The sequence below is a fragment of the Stegostoma tigrinum genome, chromosome 20 (assembly GCF_030684315.1).
Source record: "Stegostoma tigrinum isolate sSteTig4 chromosome 20, sSteTig4.hap1, whole genome shotgun sequence".
NCBI lineage: Eukaryota > Metazoa > Chordata > Chondrichthyes > Orectolobiformes > Stegostomatidae > Stegostoma > Stegostoma tigrinum.
In genome coordinates this window covers 55,185,363-55,212,507 of record NC_081373.1, presented here as the reverse complement: position 1 = coordinate 55,212,507, position 27,145 = coordinate 55,185,363, and the positions used below count along the sequence as shown (strand labels likewise).

At 45.6% G+C, this 27,145-nt stretch overlaps 1 protein-coding gene across 1 annotated transcript in view; it reads left to right on the top strand.

Annotated features, from left to right (window-relative positions):
- Positions 1-21,519, top strand: part of dnajc12 (DnaJ (Hsp40) homolog, subfamily C, member 12) — a 35,477-nt gene extending 13,958 nt beyond the window's left edge. Inside the window, exons 3-5 of the mRNA XM_048550887.2 lie at positions 14,067-14,206; positions 19,105-19,321; positions 21,048-21,519. Of these exons, the coding sequence (XP_048406844.1) occupies positions 14,067-14,206; positions 19,105-19,321; positions 21,048-21,142 (452 nt within the window). The 3' untranslated portion in view covers positions 21,143-21,519. The remainder of the gene's footprint in view (positions 1-14,066; positions 14,207-19,104; positions 19,322-21,047) is intronic.
- Positions 21,520-27,145: the final 5,626 nt, after the last annotated feature.

Genomic DNA, 27,145 nt, shown 5'->3' with positions numbered 1-27,145 from the left:
AAGTTTTCTTTCAAATCTCTTTCTCCCTTCAGACCTAAAAGATTGTTTTTCATTGGTGGAAGCTCAGTAATTGTATTCAAGACAGAGGACGATAGAATTCTAGGTTTTGAAGATATCAAGGGATGGGGAATAGTGAGAAAAAGGTCTTTGATGTAGGAGATCAGCCATAATCTAGAATAGCTGAGCAGCGGCAAAGGGCTGAATGGCCTACTCCTATGTTACCGTTTTCTGTCCATGAAGCATTCTAACTCAGTCGGTGGTAATATAACTCGCTGCGAGCATTTCCTATTGAGAATGCCTGCCCTTTACCTTTACCTTATGTAAGATGAATCTTCACTAGTGCTCACTGTGCTCTAAGGTAGAAATGTTGGTACCATCCTGTTTTCTGGTATTGCCAGGTTGATCTGGTGTGATAGATGGAAACCACCTAGTAGTCCAATGAGAAGCAGTCTCTTGCCTTTTAACAAGATGTAGTTTATTGTATGATAGTAACAACTGATAGATAATAGAGTCGTAGAGATATACAGCACAGAAACAGACTGTTTGGTTCAACTTTCCCCAAATCATTAAAATATCCAAAATTAATCTAATCCAAATTGCCAGAATTTGGCCCATATCCCTTCCTATTTATGCACCCATCTGGTGCCTTTTAAATGTTGTAACTGTACCAGCCTCTGTTGGACCCTCTGGCAGCTCATTCCGTACACACACCACCCTCTGTCTGAAAACATTGCAGTTTAGGCCTCTTTTAAATCTTTCCCTTCACACCTTAAACCTATGCCCTCTAGTTTTAGACTCCCCTATCCTGGAGAAAAGACATTGACTATTCATCCTATCTATGCCTTTCATGATTTTACAAACATTGATAAGATTACCCCTCAGTTTCCGATGCTCCAGGGATAATAGCCCCTGCCTATTCAGCCTCCCCCTATAGCTCAAACCCTCCAACTCTGGCAACATCCTTGTAAATCTTTTCTGAAGCTTTCAAGTTTAACAACATCGTTCCTACATCAGGGACACCAGAATTGCATGCAGTATTCCAAAAGTGTCCAAACGAAGATGCCCTCCCAACTCCTATACTCAATGCACTGACCAATAAAGACAAGCGTACCAAATGCCTTCTTCACTGTCCTATCTACCTGTGACTGCACTTTCAAGGAACTATGAACCTGCACTCCAAGGTCTCTTTGTTTGGCAACACTCCCCAGGACCTTACTGTTAAGTGTATATGTCCTGCTCTGATTTGCTTTTCCAAAATGTAATAGACATAGACTATGAGGAGGCTTTGCACAGTAAGTCTTACTGTTTTGCAGTCCATAGGTTTTCTACTACCAGATCCATCTGACATTATTGTAATGGATGGTGCTAAATGGACTCCTCAGTATTAACACTTCTACCCTTGTACAACATTTCCCACTGGTATTTGGAACATGCCTACGGGATGGAGCAAGTAGGTTGAGTAATGTGGGCATCAGGAGTAAACTGGAAAATTAAAGCAGGAACCAACCTGTACACAAAGCCTAGTTGGAGCAAAGTTAGCCCCTTAAATATGGACTGGTTTTTGTGACAGTGTGTAGGAGCAAGGAGCAAATGCAATCGAAGAAATTTGGAATGCAGAAGAGATTCCACATGGAAATGTTTCATAATATTGTTGGCAAATTACTTTTTGTGTTAAAATGTATATGGTATTTTAGAATTCTAACTCGGTGTACAAAGCAAGATTACAGGGAGAAAGGTTTTCGTAAAGAGAACTAAAAATCTCAGTGCTCTTGTTTTCTCGCCAATGGTTTAGTTGGTAGTTGAAGTCGATGGACAAGAATGTTAGACTGAATAAGAAGCAAATTGCCAGTAAACTATTGACCTTTCAGAAACACTGTCAAACCAGACAGCATCTCCCTTTGAATGCTAACTGTTCCTGACAGTGCCCCCTCGGTACTAGATGGTCATTTCAATAAGGCACATCTGACAATAACAAAAAAAATTGCTTTGACTGTTAAGTATGTCCAATGTTCATTGCAGAATCTTACAAAGAATATCCTGTGTGCTACCCAGCAATCTTCCAGGTACAAATTCTGTGTAAAAATGTAAAATAAAAGTCTGAGCAAGAGATGCTCATTCATTCTTGTGGCAAGGGTACAGTTTAAAGAAGACTTGTTCAGATAGTTTCATTACATGCGCTGATTGATTGTCATGAGATGAATTTAAATTGAGCCACGTCACTGATGTATGAGTCATGGAGTGTTTTATGCTGGTGTTTACAAGGCTGTGTTATATTAAACCTGGACACAATAGCTCCAATTTTTCATGAACAAATTTCTTTGTCTCTGTCTCACAATGACCTTGAAAATGATGGAAAAACAGTAAACTAAACAGAATCTCATCAGCAGTAGGCAGTATCAATAGGCACGGGGGTGATGCGTGGTATGTTTCTTTAGCATACATCTACCCAGATCACTGATAGAAAGTACGTCACACATGCGTTGCTATGGGTAACCTGTAAACAGCGGATTTCCATTTTCCACTGGCTTTGATGAAACTTCGGAACTCAGGTGATTTTATTCCTGTCCCAGATCCTCCTTATTCAGGGACATGCATCGAAACAAAACAAACTCCTATGCTTATTTTGTAAAATGTATTTGATGTGTGAGACTGGGACCAAGCTCACCCTGCCATACCGACAGTGCAGGTCGGAACAAAGAGTTGTCTGTTATTTTAAAATTAATTTTGGCTAAATTCATTTGCTTTGTTTTAGCAATGCAATGGGAATATTATTCACAGTGCATATGGCTCTTTAAGAAATATCTACAACTAGATTTGCCAGGTGTTCAGTTGAGTGGGCTATAGTAATATTTCCTTCCAATTAGTGCAGGAAAATTCCTTCCTGATCATGTGTGTTTTGGGAATGATACCACAGTGATAATGTTGCTTTATCTGACTGCCAGTGTTCTTGCCTCATAGGCAAGAGTTTGTAGCTTCACGCTCCATTGAGCACTTGATCTTGATGCACCAACAAACCTACTCCAGCTCTTATTTCTCACGACCTTTTGACCTCCTAAATTTCGATCTCTTTGGCCTACGACATGGTGCGGCAGGTTTTCCACTGGATGAGGGGTTGGAATGGGTGGGACACTGGCCTTTTCACCTCTAGGATTGAATCTGGTGCAGTGCTCCTTACTTTCCAGCTTCTTTAATTCCCTCTGTCTGTGGGTGATCCTGGTGAAAATGCATCTTTTTTTTGAAGCTCAGTTCCCTGAACAGATGCTGGATCTCTTCCTCAAAGCCCACATTCTTGGAATTGAAGATACTTCCTCAGTAGAGCTTGGTAATGAGTTCCAGGATATTGATTCAACAACGATGAAGGAGTGGAGGTAGACCAGCCAGCTCCTCGTGTCTCACCGTTTCACCTCAATTAATTTCACTCAAGCTCACCTTTTGCCTCAACTCTGCACACTTAGTCTGTTTCTGTATTCTTTAATTCTCTTGCCTAATGAATAGCAGTTCTGAAATTTACAACAGTTCCCCAATTTCAACAGCTGTTTGGTGGAAGACAGTACCGGATTTAGAATTATAGAATCCCCTTCAGGGTGAAAGGAGGCCATTTGGCCCATCAAGTTCAACCCCATGCCCCTTACCCTATGCCTGTAACCCAGCATTTTCCATGGCTAATCCACCTAGCCTGCACATCCCTGGACACTATGAACAATTTAGCTCGGCCAATCCACCTCACCTGCACATCTTTGGATTGTGGGAGAATGTACAAACTCCACACAGACAGTCGCCCGAGGGTGGAATCGAACCCAGGTCCCTGGCACTGAGAGGTAGCAAGGCTAACCCACTGAGCAGCCACCATGTGAGATTTAGATTTCACTTTGTGTAAAAGTGTACGTCCTGACATCACCCCTAAACCACTTTGCTCTAATTTTATGTTTACGTTTTGTTGCTCTAGATTTCACAACCAATGGGAATAGATTCTCTCTGTCCAGCCTATCTAATCCTTTAATCATTTTAAATGGCTCCATTAGATTATCTTAATCTTCCCTATTCAGCTGAACATGAGCCTGGTGTCTGCTGCTCAATACTGATGTATGTCTAAGTCATGATGGTGAGTGAATTGGAGCCTTTGAAGGTGTTTGGTGATCCTCTCATCTTGCTTCTTTTGATTATTCAGGTGCACAAGATCACAGTGTTGTGGTGCACTTTTAAGGTTGTCTTAGGAGGTTGCTGTGATGTATTTTGTAAATAATATAAACCATGGTCTCAGTGGATATTGAGACTGGAGCTAGTGCCCTCACTGAATTCGTTCTGGATGGTAATGAGCCCTGCAGTCCAGTGCTGCTGTAACTACAGTCTCCCAAGCCAAGGCTTGTATTCCTGCATGCCGAATTTTTTTTCCATTCATTCTGTGGGATGTGGGCATTGCTGTCTGGCCCAGCATTTCTTGCCCATCCCTAGTGCCCTTGAGAAAGTGGGGGTGAGCTGCCTTCTTGAACCGTGGCAGTCCTCCTGCTGTGGGTTGACCCACAATGCCATTTGGGAGCAAATTCCAGGATGTTGACCCAAGAACAGTGAAGGAATGGCAATAGTAGGAATGCCTGCCCTGGTCGACCCATTGTCTCCACCTGCTCCTGCCCCACTGAACTCATCTCCACCTATCTGGACTCTATTTTCTCTCCCTTGGCCCAGGAACTCCCTACCTACGTCCGTGACACCATCCACGCCCTCTACCTCCTCGGGTTCACCTGGACCATCTCTGATACCTCTCTCTCCTTCCTGGACCTCTCTGTCTCCATCTCTGACAACCATCAAGAAACCGATATCCACTTCAAGCCCACCAACACCCACAGCTGCCTAGAATACACCTCCTCCCACCCACCTTCCTGCGAAAAGACCATCCCCTATTCCCGATTCCTTCTCCTCTGTTGCATCTGCTCCCAAGATGAAGCATTCCACTCCCAGACATCCCAGATAGACAATAGACAATAGGTGCTGGAGTTGGCCATTCGGCCCTTCGAGCTAGCACCACCATTCATTATGATCATGGCTGATCATCCACAATCAGTATCCTGTTCCTGCCTTATCCCCATAACCCTTGATTCCACTATCTTTAAGAGCTCTGTCTATCTCTTTTTTGAAAGCATCCAGAGAGTTGGCCTCCATTGCCAACAGATGTCCTCGTTTTTCAAGGACAGCAACTTCCCCTCCATGGTGGTCGAAAATGCCCTCGACCGTGTCTCTCGCATTTTCCACAACTCATCCCTCACACCCACTCCCCGCAATAACAATCAAAAGAGAATTCCCCCTTGTCCTCACACACCACCCCACCAACCTCTGGATCCAACACATTATCCTCCCACACTTCTGCCATCTGCAATCTGACCCCACCACCAAAGACTCTTTTCCCTCCCACCCTTGTCTGCTTTCAAGAGGGACCACTCTCTCTGTGATTCCCTTGCCCGCTCCACGCTCCCCTCCAACCCCACCACACCCGGCACTTTCCACTGCAACCGCAGGAAGTGCTACACTTGCCCCCACACCTCCTCCCTCACCCCCACCCCAGGCCCCAAGATGACTTTCCACATCAAGCAGATGTTCACCTGCACATCCGCCAATGTGGTATACTGCATCCGCTGTACCCATTGTGGCTCCCTCTACATTGGGGAAACCAAAGTGGAAGCTTGGGGACTGCTTTGTGGACCGCCTATGCTCAGTTTGCAATAAACAACTGCAACTCTCAGTCACAAACTATTTCAACTCCCCCTCCCATTCCTTAGACGACATGTCCATCCTGGGCCTCCTGCAGTGCCACAATGATGCCACCTGAAGATTGCAGGAACAGCAACTCATATTCCACTTGGGAACCCTGCAGCCCAGTGGTATCAATGTAGATTTCACAAGCTTCAAAATCTCCCTTCCCCCACTGCATCGCAAAACCAGCCCAGCTCATCCCCGCCTCCTTAACCTGTCCTCTCACCTATCCACTCCTACCTCAAGCCCCACCCCTATCTCCTACCTACTAGCCTCATCCTGCCTCCTTGATCTGTCTGTCCTCCCTGGACTGACCTATCCCCTCCTTTACTCCCTACCTACACTCACCTTTACTGGTTCCAATCCCGCCTTCTTGACCTGTCTGTCTCCTCTCCACCTATCTTTTCCTCTATCCGTCTTCTATCTGCCTTTCCTGTTTATTTCAGAATCCCCTTCCCCTCCCATTTCTGAAGAAGGGTCTAGACCCAAAACGTCAGCTTTCCTACTCCTCTGATGCTGCTTGGCCTGCTGTGTTCATCCAGCTCTACACCTTTCATTTCAGTGAAGGAGTGGTGGTATATTTCCAAGCCACGATGGTGAGTGACTTGGAGGTGGTGGTGTTCCCATGTATCTACTGCCTTTGTCCTTCTGGATGGGCGTGGTCGTAGGTTTGGAAGGTGCTGTCGGAGGATCTTTGGTGAATTTCTGCAGTACCTCTTGAGATGGTACACACTGCTGGTACTGAGTGTCAGTGGTGGAGGGAGTGGATGTTTGTGGATTTGGTGCCAATCAAGTTGCTTTGTCCTGGATGGGGTCCAGCTTCTTGAGTGCTGTTGGAGCTGCACCCATCCAGCAAGTGGGAAGTATTCCATCACACTCCAGACTTGTGTCTTGTAGATGGTGAGACTTTGGAGAGTCAGGAGGTGAGTTGCAGACCTCAGTATTCCTAGCTTCTGACTTGCTTGTGTAGCCATTGTGTTTATGTGATGAGTCCAGTTGAGTTTCTGGTCAATGGTAACCCCCAGGATGTTGATAGTGGGGTTTCAGTGATGGTGATACCATTGAATGTCAAGGTGTGGTGGGTAGATTGTCTCTTATTGGTGATGGTCATAGCCTGGCATTTGTGTGGCGCGAATGTTACTTGCCACTTGTCAGCCCAAGGCTGGATATTGTCCAGATCTTGTTGCATGTGAACATGGACTGCTTCAGTATCTGAGGAGTCACAAATGGTGCTGAACATTGTGCAATCATTGATGAACATCCCCACTTCTGATTGTATGATGGATGAAACAGTTGAAAATGGTTGGTCCCAGGAGACTACCCTGAGGAACTCCTGCAGAGATGTCCTGGACCTGAGATGATTAACATCCCACAACCATGACCATCTTCCTATGTGTCAGGTATGACTCCAACCAGCAGAGATTTTATCCCAATTCCAGTTATGCTCCTTGATGCCATACTCAGTTGAATGCAGCCTCGATGTCAAGGGCTGTCACTCTCACCTCACCTCTGGAATTCAGCTCTTTTGTCCATGTTTGAACCAAGGCTGTAATGAGGTCAGGAGCTGAGTGGCCCTGGCGGAACCCAAACTGGGTGTCACTGAGCAGGTTATTGCTGGGCAGGTGCTGCTTGGTGGCGCTGTTACTGACACCTTCCATCACGTTACTGATGATCAAGAGGAGACTGATGAGGCGGCAATTGGCCGGGTTGGATTTGTCCTGTTTTTTATCTACAATACATAACTTGGCAATTTTCCACATTGCTGGGTAGATACCAGTGCTGTAACTATACTGGAACAGCTTGGCTCAGGGAGCGGCAAGTTCTGGAGCACAAGGCTTCAGCACAATTGCCGAAGTGTTGTCAGGGAGGGTCTGTAGCCTTTGCAGTATCCAGTGTCTCAAACTGTTTCTTGATATCGTGTAGAACTGGCTGAAGACTCTTATCTGTAATCATAGAATCATAGAATCCCTAGAGTGTGGAAAACAGACCCTTTGGCCCAACAATCCACACCAACTCTCAACGTATCCCACCCAGACCGTTCCCTCTATAACTCACCTAATCTACAAATGGGCAATTTTCCATGGCCAATCCACCTATCCTGCACATCTTTGGGCTGTGGGAGGAAACCGGAGCACCTGGAGGAAACCCACATAGACACAGGGAGAATGCGCAAACGCCACACAAACAGTCACCCGAGGCAGAATTGAACGCGAGTCCCTGGTGCTATGAGGCAGCAGTGTTAACCACTGAGCCACCGTGCCACCCTAACATCCAATCACCTAATCACCTCATACTAGTAATGCAGGGTACCACTGGAGGAGTCTGGGAAGGATCGTCCACTCGGCACTTCTGGCTGAAGATTGCTGTGAATACTTCAGTCTTATCTTTTGCCTTGATATACTGGCCTCTTCCATCGAGGATGGGGATATTTGAGGAGCCTCCTCCTCCAGTGAGTTGTTTAATTGTCCACCATCATTCACAACTGGATGTGGCAGGACTGCAGAGCTTAGATCTGATCCGTTGTTTGTGGGATTGCTTAGCGCTCTCTATCACATGCTGCTTTCGGTATTTGTCGTACAAGTAGCCCTGTTTGGTGGCTTCACCAGGTTGACATTTCATCTTCAGCTACGCCTAGTGTTGTTCCTGCTCTGCGCGGCTGCACTCTCCATTGAGCCAGGGTTGATTCCCTGGTTTGATGGTAATGGTTGAGTGGGGGATATGCCGGGCCTTGAGGTTACAGATTGTGCTGGAGTACAATGCTGCTGCTGTTGATGGCCCACAGCGCCTCATGGATACCCAGTTTTGAGTTGGTAGCTCTGTGTGAAGTCTGTCCCATTGAGCATGGTGATAGTGCCACAAAACACGATGGAGGTTGCTCTCAATGTGTAAGTGGGACTTTGTCTCCTCAAGGACTGTGCGATGGTCAATCTTACCAACACTGTCATGGACAGATGCATCTGCAACTGGCAGATTAGTAAGGATGAGGTTAAGTATGTTTTTCCCTCTTGTTGGTTCCCTCACCACCTGCCGCAGACTCAGTCTAGCAGCTATGTCCTTTAGTACCCAACCAGCTTGATCACTAGTGCTGCTGTTGAGCCACTCTTGGTGGTGGATATAACGAATGTTGCTGATAAAGCTTTGATGGGAGGTGAACCTTTCAGTCGTAGAATTCCCAACCTCTGCATCTCACTAATGGTTCTGCCTGGAAGTCAGTGGTGAGTGGAGTTCCACAGGGCTCTGTCCTTGGGCCTCTACTGTTTGTAATTTTTATTAATGACTTGGACGAGGGAATTGAAGGATGGGTCAGCAAGTTTGCAGACGACACAAAGGTCGGAGGTGTCGTTGACAGTGTAGAGGGCTGTTGTAGGCTGCAGCGGGACATTGACAGGATGCAGAGATGGGCTGAGAGGTGGCAGATGGAGTTCAACCTGGATAAATGCGAGGTGATGCATTTTGGAAGGTCGAATTTGAAAGCTGAGTACAGGATTAAGGATAGGATTCTTGGCAGCGTGGAGGAACAGAGGGATCTTGGTGTGCAGATACATAGATCCCTTAAAATGGCCACCCAAGTGGACAGGGTTGTTAAGAAAGCATATGGTGTTTTGGCTTTCATTAACAGGGGGATTGAGTTTAAGAGTCGTGAGATCTTGTTGCAGCTCTATAAAACTTTGGTTAGACCGCACTTGGAATACTGCGTCCAGTTCTGGGCGCCCTATTATAGGAAAGATGTGGATGCTTTGGAGAGGGTTCAGAGGAGGTTTACCAGGATGCTGCCTGGACTGGAGGGCTTATCTTATGAAGAGAGGTTGACTGAGCTCGGTCTCTTTTCATTGGAGAAAAGGAGGAGGAGAGGGGACCTAATTGAGGTATACAAGATAATGAGAGGCATAGATAGAGTTGATAGCCAGAGACTATTTCCCAGGGCAGAAATGGCTAGCACGAGGGGTCATAGTTTTAAGCTGGTTGGTGGAAAGTATAGAGGGGATGTCAGAGGCAGGTTCTTTACGCAGAGAGTTGTGAGAGCATGGAATGCGTTGCCAGCAGCAGTTGTGGAAGCAAGGTCATTGGGGTCATTTAAGAGACTGCTGGACATGTATATGGTCACAGAAATTTGAGGGTGCTTACATGAGGATCAATGGTCGGCACAACATTGTGGGCTGAAGGGCCTGTTCTGTGCTGTACTGTTCTATGTTCTATGTTCTATGTTCAGCTGCATATCCCATGGCAGTGTTGGTGTTTGAACTGAGCATTCCTCGATGGTGGGATTAAATGATGCATTTGGCCTGGGCACAGTGTGGGGCTACATTCTCCACAGTTGGCGCCATCGAGTGGCTGGAGGTCACTTCTTGAGAGCTCTCTGTTGAGGAATCTCTGCCTCCAACCCTACTCAGTGTAACTGAAATGAGCGACCTGCTTGTGTCAGTGCCTTCAAAGATCACAGTGAATGTGCTGACACTGAAAGTGTCAAGTTAAGGAATACTAACACTGTCTAATAAGGTTGAGGCAGGCAAGCCAAGCAACACTGGGTTGCAGTTGGACAGCAATGGAGGGACAACCATCAGAGTATTGCAGCTCCTTTCTCATTGAGTCACTTTTGCAGAGACAGCTGACTGACTCACTTCCTCACTCTTTGAGAAGTGATGGTACAATGGTGTTGTGGCTGGACTAGTAATCCAGCAGCCCAGGTAATGTTCTGGGGACCAGGCTTTAAATCCCACCACAATAAAATTTGAATTCAGGACAATTCTGCAATTAAAAGTCTAATGATGACCGTGAAACTATTGTCAAAGAAATGTCCTTTAGGGAAGGAAACTGCCATCCTTACCTGGTCTGGCCTCCATGTGACTCCAGACCCAAAGCATTGTGGTTGAATGCCCTCTGAAGTAGAGGAGCAAGCTGTGCAATTCAAGGGCATTGGGAATGGGCAATAAGAGTTGGCCACATCGAATGAATAAAATAAGAACTCCAAAAGGATAGTTCAATGATCCATGCTGCTTGAAATTTCCTGAAATGGGTTACCATGATGCGTCATGGATTGTTTAAATTATTATTGTCACGTGTGCTGACGTACAGTGAAAAGTTTTGTTTTGCATGCAGTGCAGGCAGATCATACCATACAAAGTGCATTAGGATAATAGAACGGAACGAGGAATGCAGTGTTAACAATTGTAAGCTATGTAAGAATAAGGTCTGCTATAGAAAGCTCACAAAGAGTCACCATACTTTGGCACCATTTGATTGTGCAGGCACTTTTACTGTAGTCATGTTTGCAAAAGTGTTTGTTCCTGGAGTTTGTTGACCAGAAATAATGATGCAACGGTCACTCCTGTCTGCTTTCATAAAAGTGGAAACTTCAGTCACTGAGTAACCCTGAGTAAAATTGACCTTTCAGTATTTTATTTGAAGAAAACCTCCTTTCAGTCCTGAAACCTGACACTAGCCAGTTCGGGCTGTTAGAATCTGCATGTTTCTGTTTGGAGCTGGGAATCCACCCAGATGGTTTACAAAAACAATACGCTTTAAATCAAATATTTGTCTCTGTTCAGCTGATCTTTGCAACAATGCAATTTTTGAAATTAGTTGGAAGGACAGGAGAGATTCAGCTGAGAGTTTGAGCTGACTCTCCATAAAGCCTACCTCAACCCCGCATTTCCCATGGCTAACCCACCTAGCCTATACATCATTGGACGCTATGAAAAATTTAGCACGGCCAATCCACTTAGCCTGTTCATCTTTGGACTGTGGGAGGAAACCGGAGCACCCGGAGGAAAACTCACACAGACACGGGGAGAATGTGCAAACTCCACACAGACAGTCGCTTGATGGTGGAACTGAACCTGGGTCGCTGGCGCTGTGAGGCAGCAGATGCTAACCACCGGGCCACCCATTCGATTCAGGAGGATGAAAGCTAAGATACAGATGTGTATTAAGCTTGTGTGTGTGTAATTGCACACACTTTGGCGTCAAAAAGCCAAGTAATAACACAGGCGTGTGTGTCAGTCAGAATTAATTTCTTTGAACATTCCAATGATAAGCAACATCATATTGAAAACAGGTCTATGTGACAAAATATGGTGCTTAGGGTTAGTTCAATGCTTTCCTTTTAAATAGTGTTGTGGTATCTGGGAGATGGGATATATCTTGCTCTGTGAAGGTTCTGCTCTCTCTCTTTGGGATGGCTATCTTTAAACTAAGGTAGACAGTGTGATGCCCCTATCCACGCTTTCAACCCGCATTTCCCAAACTCCCTGACAATTGCTGGTTTTGTAACACGTCCATCAAACTGTTGCCAGTTATGAGCTGGCATGAGGATTGTGAGGGCATATTGAAGGGTCACACACCATACCTAGACCTTGCAAAGGGACCTTTTGTTAGACCTACCCCCAAAATGGGTAGAGACATATTAGGACCCAAAAGCAGCTGAGAGGGAAGGCTTGTTGTCTTTCTCCCAAAACACAGGGTTCAGCTGAGATTTTCATTAGTTTAGGGGATTGAGGGAAATGGAACAAAGGAGGCTGCATAGACTTGAGCTGAAGTTCTTCTACGAGTTAATTCAACAGCAGGGCCAGGTCAAGGGGCTGAATGGCCAGTGCTTGTTTGCTTTCTCCTCAGGTGTTACTCTAACCATCCCAATTATTACTGTAACCATCCTGGTTGTTTCTCTCACTATTTCAGTTGTTACTTTAACCATCCCAATTATTACTCCAACCATCCAAATTATTACTCCAACCATCTCAGTTGTTACTGTAACCATCCCAGTTGTTTCTCTAACCATTCTTTGAGCCTAGCCGAGGCAGCTTGAAGATTTATCTTTTGGTTTTAATCACAAAGCTTTATTGGAATTATTCAAGCCCAGGGACCACAAGACTTGATCTGTGGCATTGAGTGAACAGAAAATGAGAGGCTATTTTGTAACTGAGTCAAAATCCAAACACTTGCCCTGCATTAGAATCAGGCTGTTAGGAGGCTTCTTAACTTAGAAAAGACATGGTAGAGAGAGCGTCTTACAGAACGATATAAAAGGTATGGATAAATATGAGTTTAGAAAAAGGGATGTTTTACTGCTGTTATTTAGGGACTTGGGCGAGACCATACCTGGAGTTTTGTCTCCCTACCTAAGAAAGGCTGTAGCAGGTTACAGAGTGGAGGACCACAGTGGTGATGCTAGTGATGGCAGGACTGTCCCATGAGGAGAGATTGGTTTGACTTGGCTTGGCTTAAATTCACTAAAGTTTTGAAGGGTGCGAGTAGGTGTGATTGAAAAGAATAAAATTCCAACAGTGCTGCAAGACTAATTCGAGGGGGATGTTTTCCTGGTAGGGAGGTCTACACTTATGGGACCCAGTCTTAGGGTATGGAGGAGACTATTTAGGACTGAGATATGAAAATAATTCTTCATACAGAAGTTAGTGAACCTGTGGAATTCTCTTCCACAGACAGTTATAGAGGCCGAGTCATTGAATGCATTCAAAGGAGAGAAAAAGACAGACGTTTAGATTTTGAAGGCATCAAGGGGGATGGGGAGTGAGATAGAGTTCATGGTCACATTGAAAGTCAAATCAGGCTTGAAGAGCCAAATGCTCCTTATTTCTATGTCTCTCATAAAGCATTATTTCATGGTGTACCCAATACTGATTCCATGTGCTAGTCAACATATTAATTCCCAGGTGACCCAGGCTCAGGACTGGTGATGGGAAACTTATGAACAGCTTCAGGCAAGGGTGATCCACACTTCGAATCGTGCTCTGAAAAAGCTGGGATAACAGAGGCAAAACCTGATGAGTTATGATGGTCCAAATGGCCTTTCTGTACTGTGTCTATTTTCCAATTTTGTGATGCTTGGTTAAGTGAAGGTGTTCTCAGTGAACCTCATTGGCTTGTCCAGTGGTAGAGATTCTATTTTCTTTATCCACTGAAGGGATGCGGGCACCATTGGCTGGGCAGCATTTATTGCCCGTCCCTAGTTACCCCATTGAGGTGGTGGTGGTGAACTGCCTTCTTGAACTGCTGCAGCCCATGTACTTTTCATAGACTGACATGTCCTTATGGAGGGTATTGCAGGATTTTGATCAAGTGACAGTGAAGGAACAGCAATATATTTCTAAGTCAGAATGGTGAGTTTACATCAACATTCACATTTGGACCCTTCAGCAAGCTACAGCCAGAAATAAGTTCTGATCCTATCAGTGAATAGTGCAGGGGGATGCTTTCTCAATGAGCAATAAATATGTGCACTGTACAGGTTAAAGTTCCATGTTCTACCAGCTTCATTAAGTGAGCTTTGTTCTCTCTCTCTCTCTCTCTCTCTCTCCCCAATCCAGTGGAGCAATTTCAGAAACTGCAACAAGCGAAAGAGACCTTGACCAATGAAGAGAGGCGCTCCCGTTATGACCAATGGTGTCGCAGCAGGATAGTGATTCCATTTCAGCAGTGGGAGACACTGAGTGATACTGTTAGAATGGTGTGTAGCTTATGGATTAAGCCCTGATTTCCCATTCGAAATGCACAGTCAGACAATGTTGATCTAGAATAATAAAAACACAAGTTGCTGGAAAACCTCAGCAGGTCTGGCAGGATCTGTGGAGAGAAAGCTGTGTTAATGTTTCAGGTCTAGTGACCCTTCTTCATTCTGAAAGATTAACTCTACTTTCTCTCCACAGATTTTTCTATTATTTTGGAGAAGGATGCATTTGCTAATTTAATGTGTGCACTTAGCTCTTTGTGTGCTGTAAAAACCTCCTTCAACACATTTACACTTTCCTAAAATGAGGAGACCAAAACTGCGCACAGTGTTCAAGATGTGGCACCACCATCGCCCTATACAACTGAAGCATAATGTGCTTACTTTTACGTACAATTCCTTGCATAATGAAGGATAGCATCCATTAGCCTTCTTAGTCACTTGCTGTACACTAACTTTGATCCTTCTGCACCTTGGAATTTTGCAGTCATTCTCTCTTTAGGGAACACTCTTTTTAATTTCTTTCCTGCTAATGTGAACAATTTCACTGTTTCCATGTTACAAATCATCTGCAATATTTTGGCCTACTCACTCAACCTACCTATACCCACCCACAACCTCTGTCCTTTTAGCAACATATTTTCCTACCTATCGTATGTCATCTGCAAATTTAGTTACCATGCCACTGCTCCCCTCACCTAAGTCGCTGATATAAATTGTAAAAAGTTGATGCTCTAGAAGAGAGTCCAGCGGGACTCACCTCGTTATATCTTGTCAATCAGTCAAGAAACCATTTATTCAAACTCTGTTTTCCGCCAGCTAACCCCAATCCTCAGTTCATGTTAATATGTTACCCACCGAACCATACTCTCCTAATTTGTGCAATAACTTCTTTTAATTGATATTTTGTCAAATTTCCTTCTGGAAATCTAAGTGCAGTATATCTACAGGAAGCCTTTTATCCAGTGTGCATGTTGTTCCTTCAGGAATGCCAAAAGATTGGTTAAATACAATTTACCCAACACAAAACAATGCAGATTTTTTCAATTCCTTTGAGATGCTCAAAGTGCACAGTTATAAGCATCTTAACAATCAATTCCAATGCATTCCCCTTATCAGAATTCAAGCCAAATGGCCTGTAGTTTCCTCTCTTGTAAAATTGACAGCTGTCTAGTCTGACGCAATCTATCCAGAATCTAGTGAATTTTGGAAAATCAAAAGCAAAGCATCTACTACCTCATGAGCCACCACTTTTAAAACCCAGGAGTGAAGTCCATCAGGAGCCAGAGACTTATTGGCCCACATCTCCATCAGTTTGTTCAGTCCTATTTCCCTTGTGATTATGATTTCACCAAGTTCCTCGCTCCTTCCCACTTCCTGAATTGCCACTATTACTAGAATGCTTTTTGTATCCTCTATGATGAAGACAAAAGCAAAATATTTGTTAATTTCATCCACCATTTCCTAATTCTTGTGATTAACTTTACGTTCTCACTCTGTGGACACTTGCTTTATTTACTATTTTCATTTGTAAATGCCTGTTGGTACAGCTACTGTGTCTGTTTGAATTCTGAGCTAGTTTCATCTCATTGTCTGATTTATTTTATTGATTAACCTCTTCATCATTCTCTGCCATTCTTTATATTCTGAAAATCTTACCTGCCTTGCATCTTTGCACAATTATAAGCTTTTTCTCTTAATTTTGATGCTTTCCCTAACTCCTTCAGTTAATCCCGGATAGTGGGTGCTCTCCTTAGAATTCTTCTTTACAGGAGGAATGTATTTATTCTGAGAATTCTGAAATATTGCTTTAAATCTCTACCTCTGTTTCTCAGTGATCGGTCTCTTGAATAAATGTGCCAGGTTACTTCAGCTAGCTCAGCGTCTGTGCCAAAATCACGGCCCGTATTTAAGTTTAATACTTGGACCCTACCTTCTTTCAGATTTGATATGATATTCAATCTGATGTGGTCAATGCTGCCTAGAGGTGCCTTTATTTTGAGGTAACTAATTATTTAGTCCTGTTAATACCTAGTCTAACATAACCTGCTGTTTACATTATTATTTGAAATCAGGACTTTGAACTTCAATATTTGGTCACATACCCCTTTTAAAAGGAACTTGCATGGAAAAACTGTGTTTGTTTTGGGAGCTTGCTTCACCCTGCCATTGATTCGGTTTCTCCATACATATCTTCTGTTCCTTGTGAATGGCCGGTGTTTTCAGTCTGCTGGGTTTTACATTTGTCATGTTGTGCATGTGTGTGTGCGTGTGCATGCTTGTGTGAGAGTCCGTGTGTACGTGTGCATGTGTGTGTGTATATGTATGTGTGTATGCGTACGTGTGTGCGTGTGTGTGCATGCTTGTGTGAGAGTCCATGCGTACGTGTGCATGGGTACATGTGTGTGTGTGCCTGTGTATGTGTGTGTGTGTGTATGTGTGTGTGTTTGTGTGTGTGTGTGTGTGTGCAGGCTGATATTTCACTATTCTCATTAGACGATACAGCAATGTAGAAGTCAGGGTGAAATCTTCTGCTATCAGTGATGGTGAATTTGGAGACTGGAAGGGCATTTACTTAGGTAGTGTGGCACTAAACCAGACCCCTATCTTTCAAAAAGATTTACATTAAGATTCCTTTGAGCATTATTCTTTGTGTTTCTTACACTGGAACTGCAGGGAGAAAGAACAGACAGTAGTGAAGGAGAGCATTATAAATAAATATATATTTTTCAAAATCCTTGTTCCCCCCCAGGCTAATTTAGATTTAGAATTTATTGTCTACTCAGGTACAGGGGTACAGTGAAAAATGTACAATATTGCGCACATCTTAAGTACAAAGGTACTTAGGTGCAATGTAATAAAATAAACAAAGATTAAAAATTCAAGTGTTACCTTTATAAAATTAGTAGAAAAATAAAGAAATAAGGCAGTAATTAACATTGAAGTCCTTCTTAATATAAACCAGGAGAATAAAGGAATAAAGTTAGAAGATCAACAACTTACATCAGTGTATCATTGTCCATATTCCTGCAGAACTGAAACTGTAAACTAGAATGAAGATTATAAATTAAAAGTAACGGGTGAATGAAACAACAGCACAAGCTCTTTCAAAGTTGAAATGTTTCACAACAAATGGTTTATCCAGCAAAGACTGTAATATTAATCAAAAAGGTATTGGATAAGGATCTGTAATGTTTACTTGATCACATTTAGAATAACTCCCTTTTTTAATGTTTTTGAGTGTGGAGCTATTGTTCTGTACCTCATGCAATTTAGTGTGGGTGAAGATAAAATCATGAGGGGGCTGGATGGGGAGAGACTATTCTCGCTGGTAAAAGGGAACAAGAACAAGAGAGACGTGGATTCAAAGTGATGGAAGAACAAAGCAAGGCTGGTGTGGAAAAGCTGTTTGTCACACAGTGAGTAGTTAAGGTGTGGAATGCACTGCCTGCAAATGTGGTGGAGGCCGCTTCATTTGAGGCATTCAAGAGCGGCCTCGGGTGGGTATTTGGATAGAAATGGTATATAGGGACATGGGGAAAAGGCAGAAGATTAGCTTTAGCCACAGAATTAGTACAGACATGCTGAGCGTGTCGGTGTGATTGTGTCAGTGTGCGTGTGTTGGCATGAGTATAACGGTGTGAGTGTGATGGTGTGTGTCGGTGTGAGTGTGTCAGTGTGACAGTGTTGGTCTGTGTTAGTGTGAGTGTGTCAGTGTGTGCCACCATGCGAGTGTGTCGATGTGTGTCACCGTGTGAGTGTGAAGGTGTGTGTCAGTGTGTATATAGGTGTACGTGTGTCAGTGTGAGTGTGTCATGTGAATGTGTTAGTGTGTGTCAGTGTGCGTGTGTCAGTGCGAGTGTGTCAGTGTGATTGTGACAGTGTGAGTGTGTCAGTGTGAGTCGGTGTGAGTGTGACGGTGTGTGTTGGTGTGAGTGTCAGCGTGAGTGTGACGGTGTGTGTCTGTGTGAGTGTGACGGTGTGTGATGGTGTGAGTGTGACGGTGTGTGATGGTGTGAGTGTCAGTGTGAGTCGGTGTGAGTATGATGGTGTGCGTTGGTGTGAGTGTGACGGTGTATGTCTGTGTGAGTGTGTCCGTTTGTGAGTGTGATGGTGTGTGTCGGTGTGAGTGTGATGGTGTATGTCTGTGTGATCATGTGTGTCGTTGTGAGTGTGATGGTGTGTGTCGGTGCGAGTGTGTCCATGTGAGTCGGTGTGAGTGTGAGTCGGTGTGAGTGTGACGGCGTGCTGTGTGCTGGTTGAGTTGATCGATGTGTGAGACAGACAGGTGTCGGTGTTTAATGTGAACGTGATAATCTTTGTGGGAAATCCATCAATGTTTCTGTTCTTTGTGGGATGAATGCCTTGAGAATGCACCCTGACCTTTACAGTGAACACCAGGCACGCCCAAAATAACCAATCAGTTTCTAAAGCACTGGCTCTGGATAGGGGGTCTCTTGGACAGCTAATCACGGAGTGTTTAACTGCTCGAGGCTAACATAGCAACAATTCACATGTGGGAAGTTTTATTGTTGAAGTGGACTTTGCATTCAGATTTAAAATCTCTCTACCCTCCCACCCATAAGATACGTTTTGCATTGCTGAGGAAGGTCCAAGTTGATTAACAAATAGAATAGCATGCAGGGCAGACTAACCTTCACTCCCAGATCTGGATCAATGGATGTTGTGTGAAAGACTGCCTCCTGTGTGACAATTCACCGTGTTTACCCTTCATTTCAAATACTGTGCTGCAGTTTTCAGAGTTTCAGGGGCAAGATCTGTATAATTGCAAAATAAAAAAATAAAAAAACCCCACATGAAGGACATGAATGTAAAAGTTGTGACCTGAGCAGAAGTTGGTGAAACGTTACCGCCTTGACATCCCTTGTGTTTCCTAGTCCATGCACTGGGCTGTGAGAGGGAAGAAGGAGCCAATGCTGGAGGCACCATTTGTACATCCAGAGAGCTCGACCCAGACAGGGGAACGGAGAGAGCAAGCAGAGGAGGAATGGACTCCAGTGTCTCAGGACAATAAGGAACAGGCTGGTGCTGGGATCGAAGAGAAAAAAATGGCTAGTGAAGACCCAAGTTGTTCCGAAAGCCTCTCCTCTCAGTGTGAGTACTAAGGACTAACTTTTATTTTTAAAAATTTAAGCAGAATGTAAATGCTGTGGAAATGACAACTTAACAGGGGCTGGAGACATGAAGTAAAAGTGAGGGCTATAAATATTTCAGCACGTTCCTGATATAAAATGGCGCAAAACTGAAGCAACCAGTTTTACAGACCAATGTGAGAATACACACTGGAAGAAATATACCTTCAATATGCTTGAAATCAATAGACCTTTATATTCCAGCCAGCATAGAGGATTAATCATGACCATGAGGTGAAAAGCTCATTGAATTTATATAATCACGGTTCACCCAGTGTTTACTTAGGTTATAAATAGCTGATTGGCAGCAGCTAAGGATGGTCAATGTTTGTGAATGGGATCTGTCCTTTTATTTATAGGGAGGTGATGACCTAGTGGTACTATTGCTGGAGGGACCCAGATAGCATCCCAGGGACCCAGTTTCGAATCCCACCACAGCAAATGTTGGGAGTTTGAATTACGAGTCTAATGATGATCATGAATCCATTTGCCAATTGTTGGGGAAATCCTACCTGGTTCACTAATGTCTTTTAGGGAAGGAAACTGCCGTCCTTACCCGGTCTGACTCCAGACCCACAGCAATGTGCCTTCTGGGCAATTAGGGATGGGCAATAAATGCTGCCTGGTCAGTGACACCTTCATCACATGAATGAACAAAGTGGAAACAAAAATCCCAAAGAGATGGTTAGCATGGTGGCTCAGTGGATAGCACTGCTGCTTCACAGCGCCAGGGACCTGGGTTCGATTCCACCCATGGGTGACTGTCTGTGTGGAGTTTGCATATTCTCTGCGTGGGTTTCCTCCAGGTGCTCTGGTTTCCTCCCACAGCCCAAAGATGTGCAGGTTAGGTGCCATGGAAAATTGCCCATTTGGGTTCAGGGTGGGTGCTGTGAAGGTTGTTGTGGACTTGTTGGGCCGAAGGGCCTGTTTCCACACTGTAGGGATCCTATGATGACCTATGATCGATGAACTATGTGCTACAATCTGGGTACTATTGTTACATTGGAGCAGACCAGGTCTGGAGGCATCTGTGGCAAGAAATTAGTTCATGTTCTGGGTCGAATGACCCTTCCTCAGAACGGATGGTAGCTGGGAAAGTGTCCGTTTATACATAGACACTAGGATAGAGGAAAGGGATAAGGAGTAAATGATAGCTGAGGATAGAGCCTAAGGAGAGAGAAGAACAGTTGGACAAACAAAAGGAGTAGATGACAGTCTGGCTAGGAGCATGAATAGCTAATACTAGGGGCTGTAAGTGGCTAACAGTTGGTTCTATGTAATTGCAGACTATGTGATAACATGGACAAAAAATAGGAATTGCTGGAAAAACTCAGCAAATCTGGCAGCATCTGTGAAGGAAAAAACAGAGTTAACATTTTGGGAATGGTGACCCTTCCTCAGAACATGTGATAACAAGGCCTGGTGTTTGTGGGTGCGGGTAAGGACATGGGAGAGGTCAAGCCCTAAAGCTATTGAACCCGCTATTGAGTCCAAACTGTTTAAACATTTATAACATGTTAAAGTCTTGTACGTCATGTAATGTATGCAGCGCAGGTACTCAATGGAACATTTTACCCCCACCCCCTGGTACAGACATGCCAATTCACAGTGGAATGTCCTGTGACTCGCTATGAGCAACGCCGCTGGGGAACCACATCCCGACCTGTTTGATATCTGTTTTCTTCCAGGCTTTTCCAACGTGAACCACTGCCATTACATTTTCCGCTGGTCAGCAGACTCTCCCTCAGAACTGCTCCGGAAATTCAGGAACTATGAAATCTGAAACTGGCTCGACCACTGGATGGGTCATCTCGTTTCTCAGTCAATTTGTGAAAATGTCTTTCATTGTGATAAGTTCCTCCTCTAACTGTTGATGTTGTGCAGAGTCTTTTTACTGTGTTATCTTGTGCACTTCCAGTCTTGGTGAAAAATAAACACCTCATAGTAATTCCTTACCAGAGAGAGAGAGAGAGAGACAGATGGGACCAATGGTTAGAAATGATAAAACTACACCCCTCCCCCTCTTTGGTTACCCCTTGATTGTTAAATATTAATATTATTGAGTTTACCTGTGAGTGTTGTAGATATATGTGGAGCTATATGTGATCTTGGAGCATCATTTTACGTAGCAAATAAAAATGTGATGTTACACCTTCTTAATTTATTTAAAGGGTATGTTAAATTAATCATTGTATTTAATGTCAGAATACTCTGCAGCCTTTGTTTTCAGAAGTGAGTTCCAAAGTCCCTAATAATCAACAATACTTGGTTGATTGAGCATGTGAGCACCAGATCATAAAAATCACAGCAATAAGGGAGGCTTTTCAGCCCATTAGCCTTGTGTACCTAGCCTTTCAAACCAAGTATTTATTTCTAACACTCTTTTGATATGTGTCCTTTGAAAATCTTCCTTCCTATAGGACACTGCGGTCTCTGCTCCATGTTCTATTCATTGTGTTTGGTAAAAAAAATCCATAATTCTATCTACATTAACCCTGTCCTTCATCTGTGACACTCAACATCACAGGTCCCCAGAATCACAGGTCCCCAGCATCACACGTCCCCAGCATTACAGGTCCCCAACATCACAGGTCCCCAGCATTACAGGTCCCCAGCGTTACAGATACCAGCCTTCAGCCAATTCGATTCACTCCACGTGATATCACAGCCAGATAGCCTCAATTAATCTGGTCCCATTTGCCAGTATTTTGCCCTGATCCCTCTAAACCTGTCCTACTCATAAAGGGTTCAGAAAAAATGTACAGGGATGTTGCTGAGATTGGAGGGTTTGAGTTATAGAAGTGGCTAAGTAGGCTGGGCAGTGACAGTGAGGGTGGGGAAGACAGGGGGAGAGAGCAGGAGGGAGAGATGGTGAGAGTGGGAGGGTGTGACGGTGAGAGTGGGAATGTGATGGGGTGAGAGCAGGGAAGTGCGGGAGTGAGAGCAGGGAAGTGAGGGGATGAGAGCGGGGAAGTGAGGGGTTGAGACCGGGAGGGAGAGACAGTGAGAGCGGGAGTGAGAGACGGTGAGAGCGGGAGGGAGGGATGGTGAGAACGGGAGGGAGTGACGGTGAGAGTGGAAGGGAGAGACGGTGAGAGTGGGAGGGAGTGACGGTGAGACCAGGAGGGAATGATGGCGAGAGCTGGAGGGTGAGACGGTGAGAGTGGGACGGAGTGACGGTGAGAGCGGGAGGGAGTGACGGTGAGAGCAGGAGGGAGTGACGGTGAGAGCGGGAGGGAGAGACGGTGAGAGCGGGAGGGAGTGATGGTGAGACTGGGAGGGAGTGACGGTGAGACCAGGAGGGAATGATGGCGAGAGCTGGAGGGTGAGATGCTGAGAGTGGGAGGGAGTGATGGTGAGAGCAGGAGGGAGTGACGGTGAGAGCGGGAGGGAGTGACAGTGAGGGCGGGAGGGAGTGACGGTGAGAGCAGGAGGGAGTGACGGTGAGAGCGGGAGGGAGTGACGGTGAGAGCGGGAGGGAGTGACGGTGAGAGCGGGAGGGAGTGACGGTGAGAGCGGGAGGGAGTGACGGTGAGAGCGGGAGGGAGTGACGGTGAGAGCGGGAGTGAGTGACGGTGAGGGCGGGAGGGAATGACGGTGAGGGCGGGAGGGAGTGACGGTGAGGGCGGGAGGGAGTGACGGTGAGAGCGGGAGGGAGTGACGGTGAGAGCGGGAGGGAGTGACGGTGAGAGCGGGAGGGAGTGACGGTGAGGGCGGGAGGGAGTGACGGTGAGGGCGGGAGGGAGTGACGGTGAGAGCAGGAGGGAGTGACGGTGAGAGCGGGAGGGAGTGACGGTGAGAGCGGGAGGGAGTGACGGTGAGGGCGGGAGGGAGTGACGGTGAGGGCGGGAGGGAGTGACGGTGAGAGCGGGAGGCAGTGACGGTGAGAGCGGGAGGGAGTGACGGTGAGAGCGGGAGGCAGTGACGGTGAGAGCGGGAGGGAGTGACAGTGAGAGCGGGAGGGAGTGACAGTGAGAGCGGGAGGGAGTGACAGTGAGGGCGGGAGGGAGTGACAGTGAGGGCAGGAGGGAGTGACAGTGAGGGTGGGAGGGAGAGACTGTGAGAGCAGGGAAGCGAGTGGGTGAGAGTGGGCTGGTGATTCAGATGTCTGGTTGGTTTGGATGAGTGTGATGGAAGCGTCTGTTTTCGTGATGTTTGACTATACAATGACGAATTTAGCATGTTAAACCAGGGTAAACCCAATCAACAAAGGGACAACATTTTCAATGTTTTAATAGTAAGGCCAGCTCTTATTCCTTCGGATGATTCCAGATTTCCATCTGGGCACCTTGAACATTGCACCCTGTGGATGACCAGCAACCAACTGACATTGACTCTTGGATCTGCTGGATCTCTGGGTTCACCTGCGTTACTGTGAACACCAGAAGCTGCTGCTAGATGCAGGCCCTGGGAAATGATGGCAAATGCTATCAATTTTGTTGTGTTCGGCCTTGCCAAGTCTGAGCCAACTGCTGCTCTTTTATTCTGAGGTTTAGTACCCATTGTCTGTGCAAACTGGCTCCTGTTCTCCCATTTCCTGGAGTTCTTTGCGCATTTGCAGCACCTGATTTAACAAAACAACGATTTAATGCCGATCGCAGTATTTCATTATAGATTTGTGCAGTTGAACCAAGCCTTTTTCTGCCCTCTTTCAGTGAAAAACTCAGCAAAAGGCAAGTCCGTGTCAAGTAACTGCTACAATACTGCCATCCTGTGGCAAATTCCTTGGAGACAATCAGCCAGGATCGAGCGAAATAAATTACAATAGTGAGCTGCTGCTTGTCAAAATGGTCCATATAGGCTTCATGCTCTCTCCCTGCAGGAAACTGCTATCAGGCCTGTATGGAAAATCTCAGGTACAAGCTGAAAATTTTAACATGTACAAACAATACATCTGACCATAACTGTAATAAGTAAGTGGAAGTAAATCTAAATAACTAAACAAACTAGTCAAGTAGCATCAGAGGAGCAGGAAAGCTGATGTTTTGGGCCTGGACCCCTCTTCAGAAATGGGGGAGCGGAGGGGGCTCTGACATAAATAGAGAGGGGGGGAGGCAATGATAGAAGGTGGATAGAGGAGTAGATAGGTGGAAAGAAGTTGGACAGGTCAAGGAGGCAGGGATGGACCCAGTACAGGTGAGAGTAGGTCGGGAGTTGGGATGGGGGTTGGTCAGTGAGAATGGAGGGATGGGTAGGTGGGAGGGGAGGCAGACGGGCCAAGGAGGCAGGGATGAGATGGGCTGAACTCAGGATGAGGTCAGGGGTGGGGAAATTTTGAAGCTTGTGAGCAAAGACAGAATCCCCCTTGACCTCACATATCACCCCATTGACAAAGAAAAGAAACAAACAAGCAAAGAAACCTACAGCACAGGAACAGGCCCTTCAGCCCTCCAAGTCTGCGCCGATCAAGATCCTCTGTCTAACTTGTCATCTATTTTCTAACGGTCTGTGTCCATTTGCTCCCCACCCACCCATGTACCTGTCCAAATATATCTTAAAAAATGCTAACGTGTCTGTGTCTACCACCTCTGCTGGCAACGCGTTCCAGTACCCACCACCCTCTGTGTAGAGAACTTTCCACGCATATCTCCATTAAACATTCCTCCTCTCACTTTGAACTTATGACCCCTAGTAATTGAGTCCCCCACTCTGGGAAAAAGCTTTTTGCTATCCACCCTGTCTGTACCCCTGATGATTTTGTAGACCTCAATCAGGTCACCCCTCAATCTCTGCCTTTCTAATGAAAATAATCCTAACCTACTCAACCTCTCTTCACAGCTAGCACCCTCCTTACCAGGCAACATCCTGGTGAACCTCCTCTGCACCCTCTCCAAAGCATCCACATCCTTTTGGTAATGTGGCGACCAGAACTGTACACAGTACTCCAAATGTGGCCGAACCAAAGTCCTGTACAACTGCAACATGACCTGCCAACTCTTGTACTCAATACCCCGCCCAATGAAGGAAAGCACGCCATATGCCTTCTTGACCACCCTATTGACCTGCATTGTCACCTTCAGGGAACATTGGACCTGAACACCCAGATCTCTCTGTTCATCAATTTTCCCTAGGGCTTTTCCATTTACGGCATAGTTCGCCCTTGAATTTGATCTTCCAAAATGCATCACCTCGCATTTGCCTGGATAACTCCATCTGCCATTTATCTGCCCAACTCTCCAGTCTATCTATATTCTGCTGTAATTTCTGACAGTCCCCTTCACTGTCAGCTACTCCACCAATCTTAGTGTCATCAGCAAACTTGCTGATCAGACCACCTACACCTTCCTCCAAATCATTTACATATATCACAAACAACAGTGGTCCCAGCACAGATCCCTGTGGAACACCAATGGTTACAGGTCTCCAATTTGTGAAACTCCCTTCTACTACTACCCTCTGCTTCCTGTTGCCCAGCCAGTTTTTTATCCATCTAGCTAGCACACCCTGGACCCCATGTGACTTCACTTTCTCCATCAGCCTGCCATGGGGAACCTTATCAAATGCCTTACCTCCGGATTTAACGCATCATTCTCCACCACTTCCGTCGTCTGCAATCTGACCCCACTGTGAAGGATATATTTCCCTCCCCACCCTTGTCTGCCTTCTGGACCACTTTCCCTGTAAATCCCTTGTCTGCTCCACACACCGCACTAGCTCCACCACCCTCCCCCAGCACCTTTCCCTGCAACCGCAGGAAGTGCTACACCTCCCCCCTCACCTCCATCCCAGGCCCCAAACTAACCTTCCACATTAAATAGATGTTCACTTGCACATCTGCTGATGTGGTATACTGTAGCCACTGTTCCTGATGTGACCTCCTGTACACTGAGGTGACCAAGCAGAGGCTTGGGGACTACTTTGTGGAATACCTATGCTCGGTTCGTGACAAACAACTGCACCTCCCAGTCGCAAACCATTTCAACTCCCCTTCCCACTCCTTGGATGACATGTCCATCCTGGGCCTCCTGCGGTGCCACAACGATGCCACCCGAAGCTTGCAGGAAGAGCACTTCATATTCCGCCTGGGAACCCTGCGGTCCAATGGTCTCAATGTGGACTCTACAAGCTTCAAAACCTCCCAGCCCCAACCTCATCCCAAGACCACCCCACCTCGTCCCTGCATCCTTAACCTGTCCGTCTTCTCCCCCACCTATCTGCTCCTCCCTCTTCACTGACCAACGCCCATCCCAACTCCCTACTTACACTCACCAATTAGCTGCATCCCTGCCTCCTTGACCTGTCTGTCTTCTCTCCATCTATCTGCTCCACTATCCACCTTCTGTCATCACCTCCCCTCTCTCTATTTAGTTCAGAGCCCCCTTCTCACCCCCATTTCTGAAGAAGGGTCCAGACCCGAAACGTCAGTTTTCTTGCTCCTCTGATGCTGCTTGGCCTGCTATGTTCATCCGGCTCCACACCTTGTTATCTCTGATTCTCCAGCATCTGCAGTTCTTACTATCTCTGAGCCAACTTTGTTTGTTGTTATTGAGGTGCTGTGTGTTAGATGATTTATCGCACAAATTAATTTAACAATAGAATGATGCAGGCAGGAATTTGTTGTTAACCATTTAAGAGCCTATGTTTAGAAATTCCTCAACTGGGGCTAAAGTGTGAAGTGGAGTGTTGCAGGAGTTGGAAATACTTTGTGACTATTGTAAAATGTCACACTTGGCTGGTGGGAGGAGATAGTGGTGCTTGATGTCCTTCTGCACAAAATGTTAAATTTGGAAGGGCACCCAAAATCTTACCTTTAACCCAGAGACTGCACTGATTGACATTCATGGAT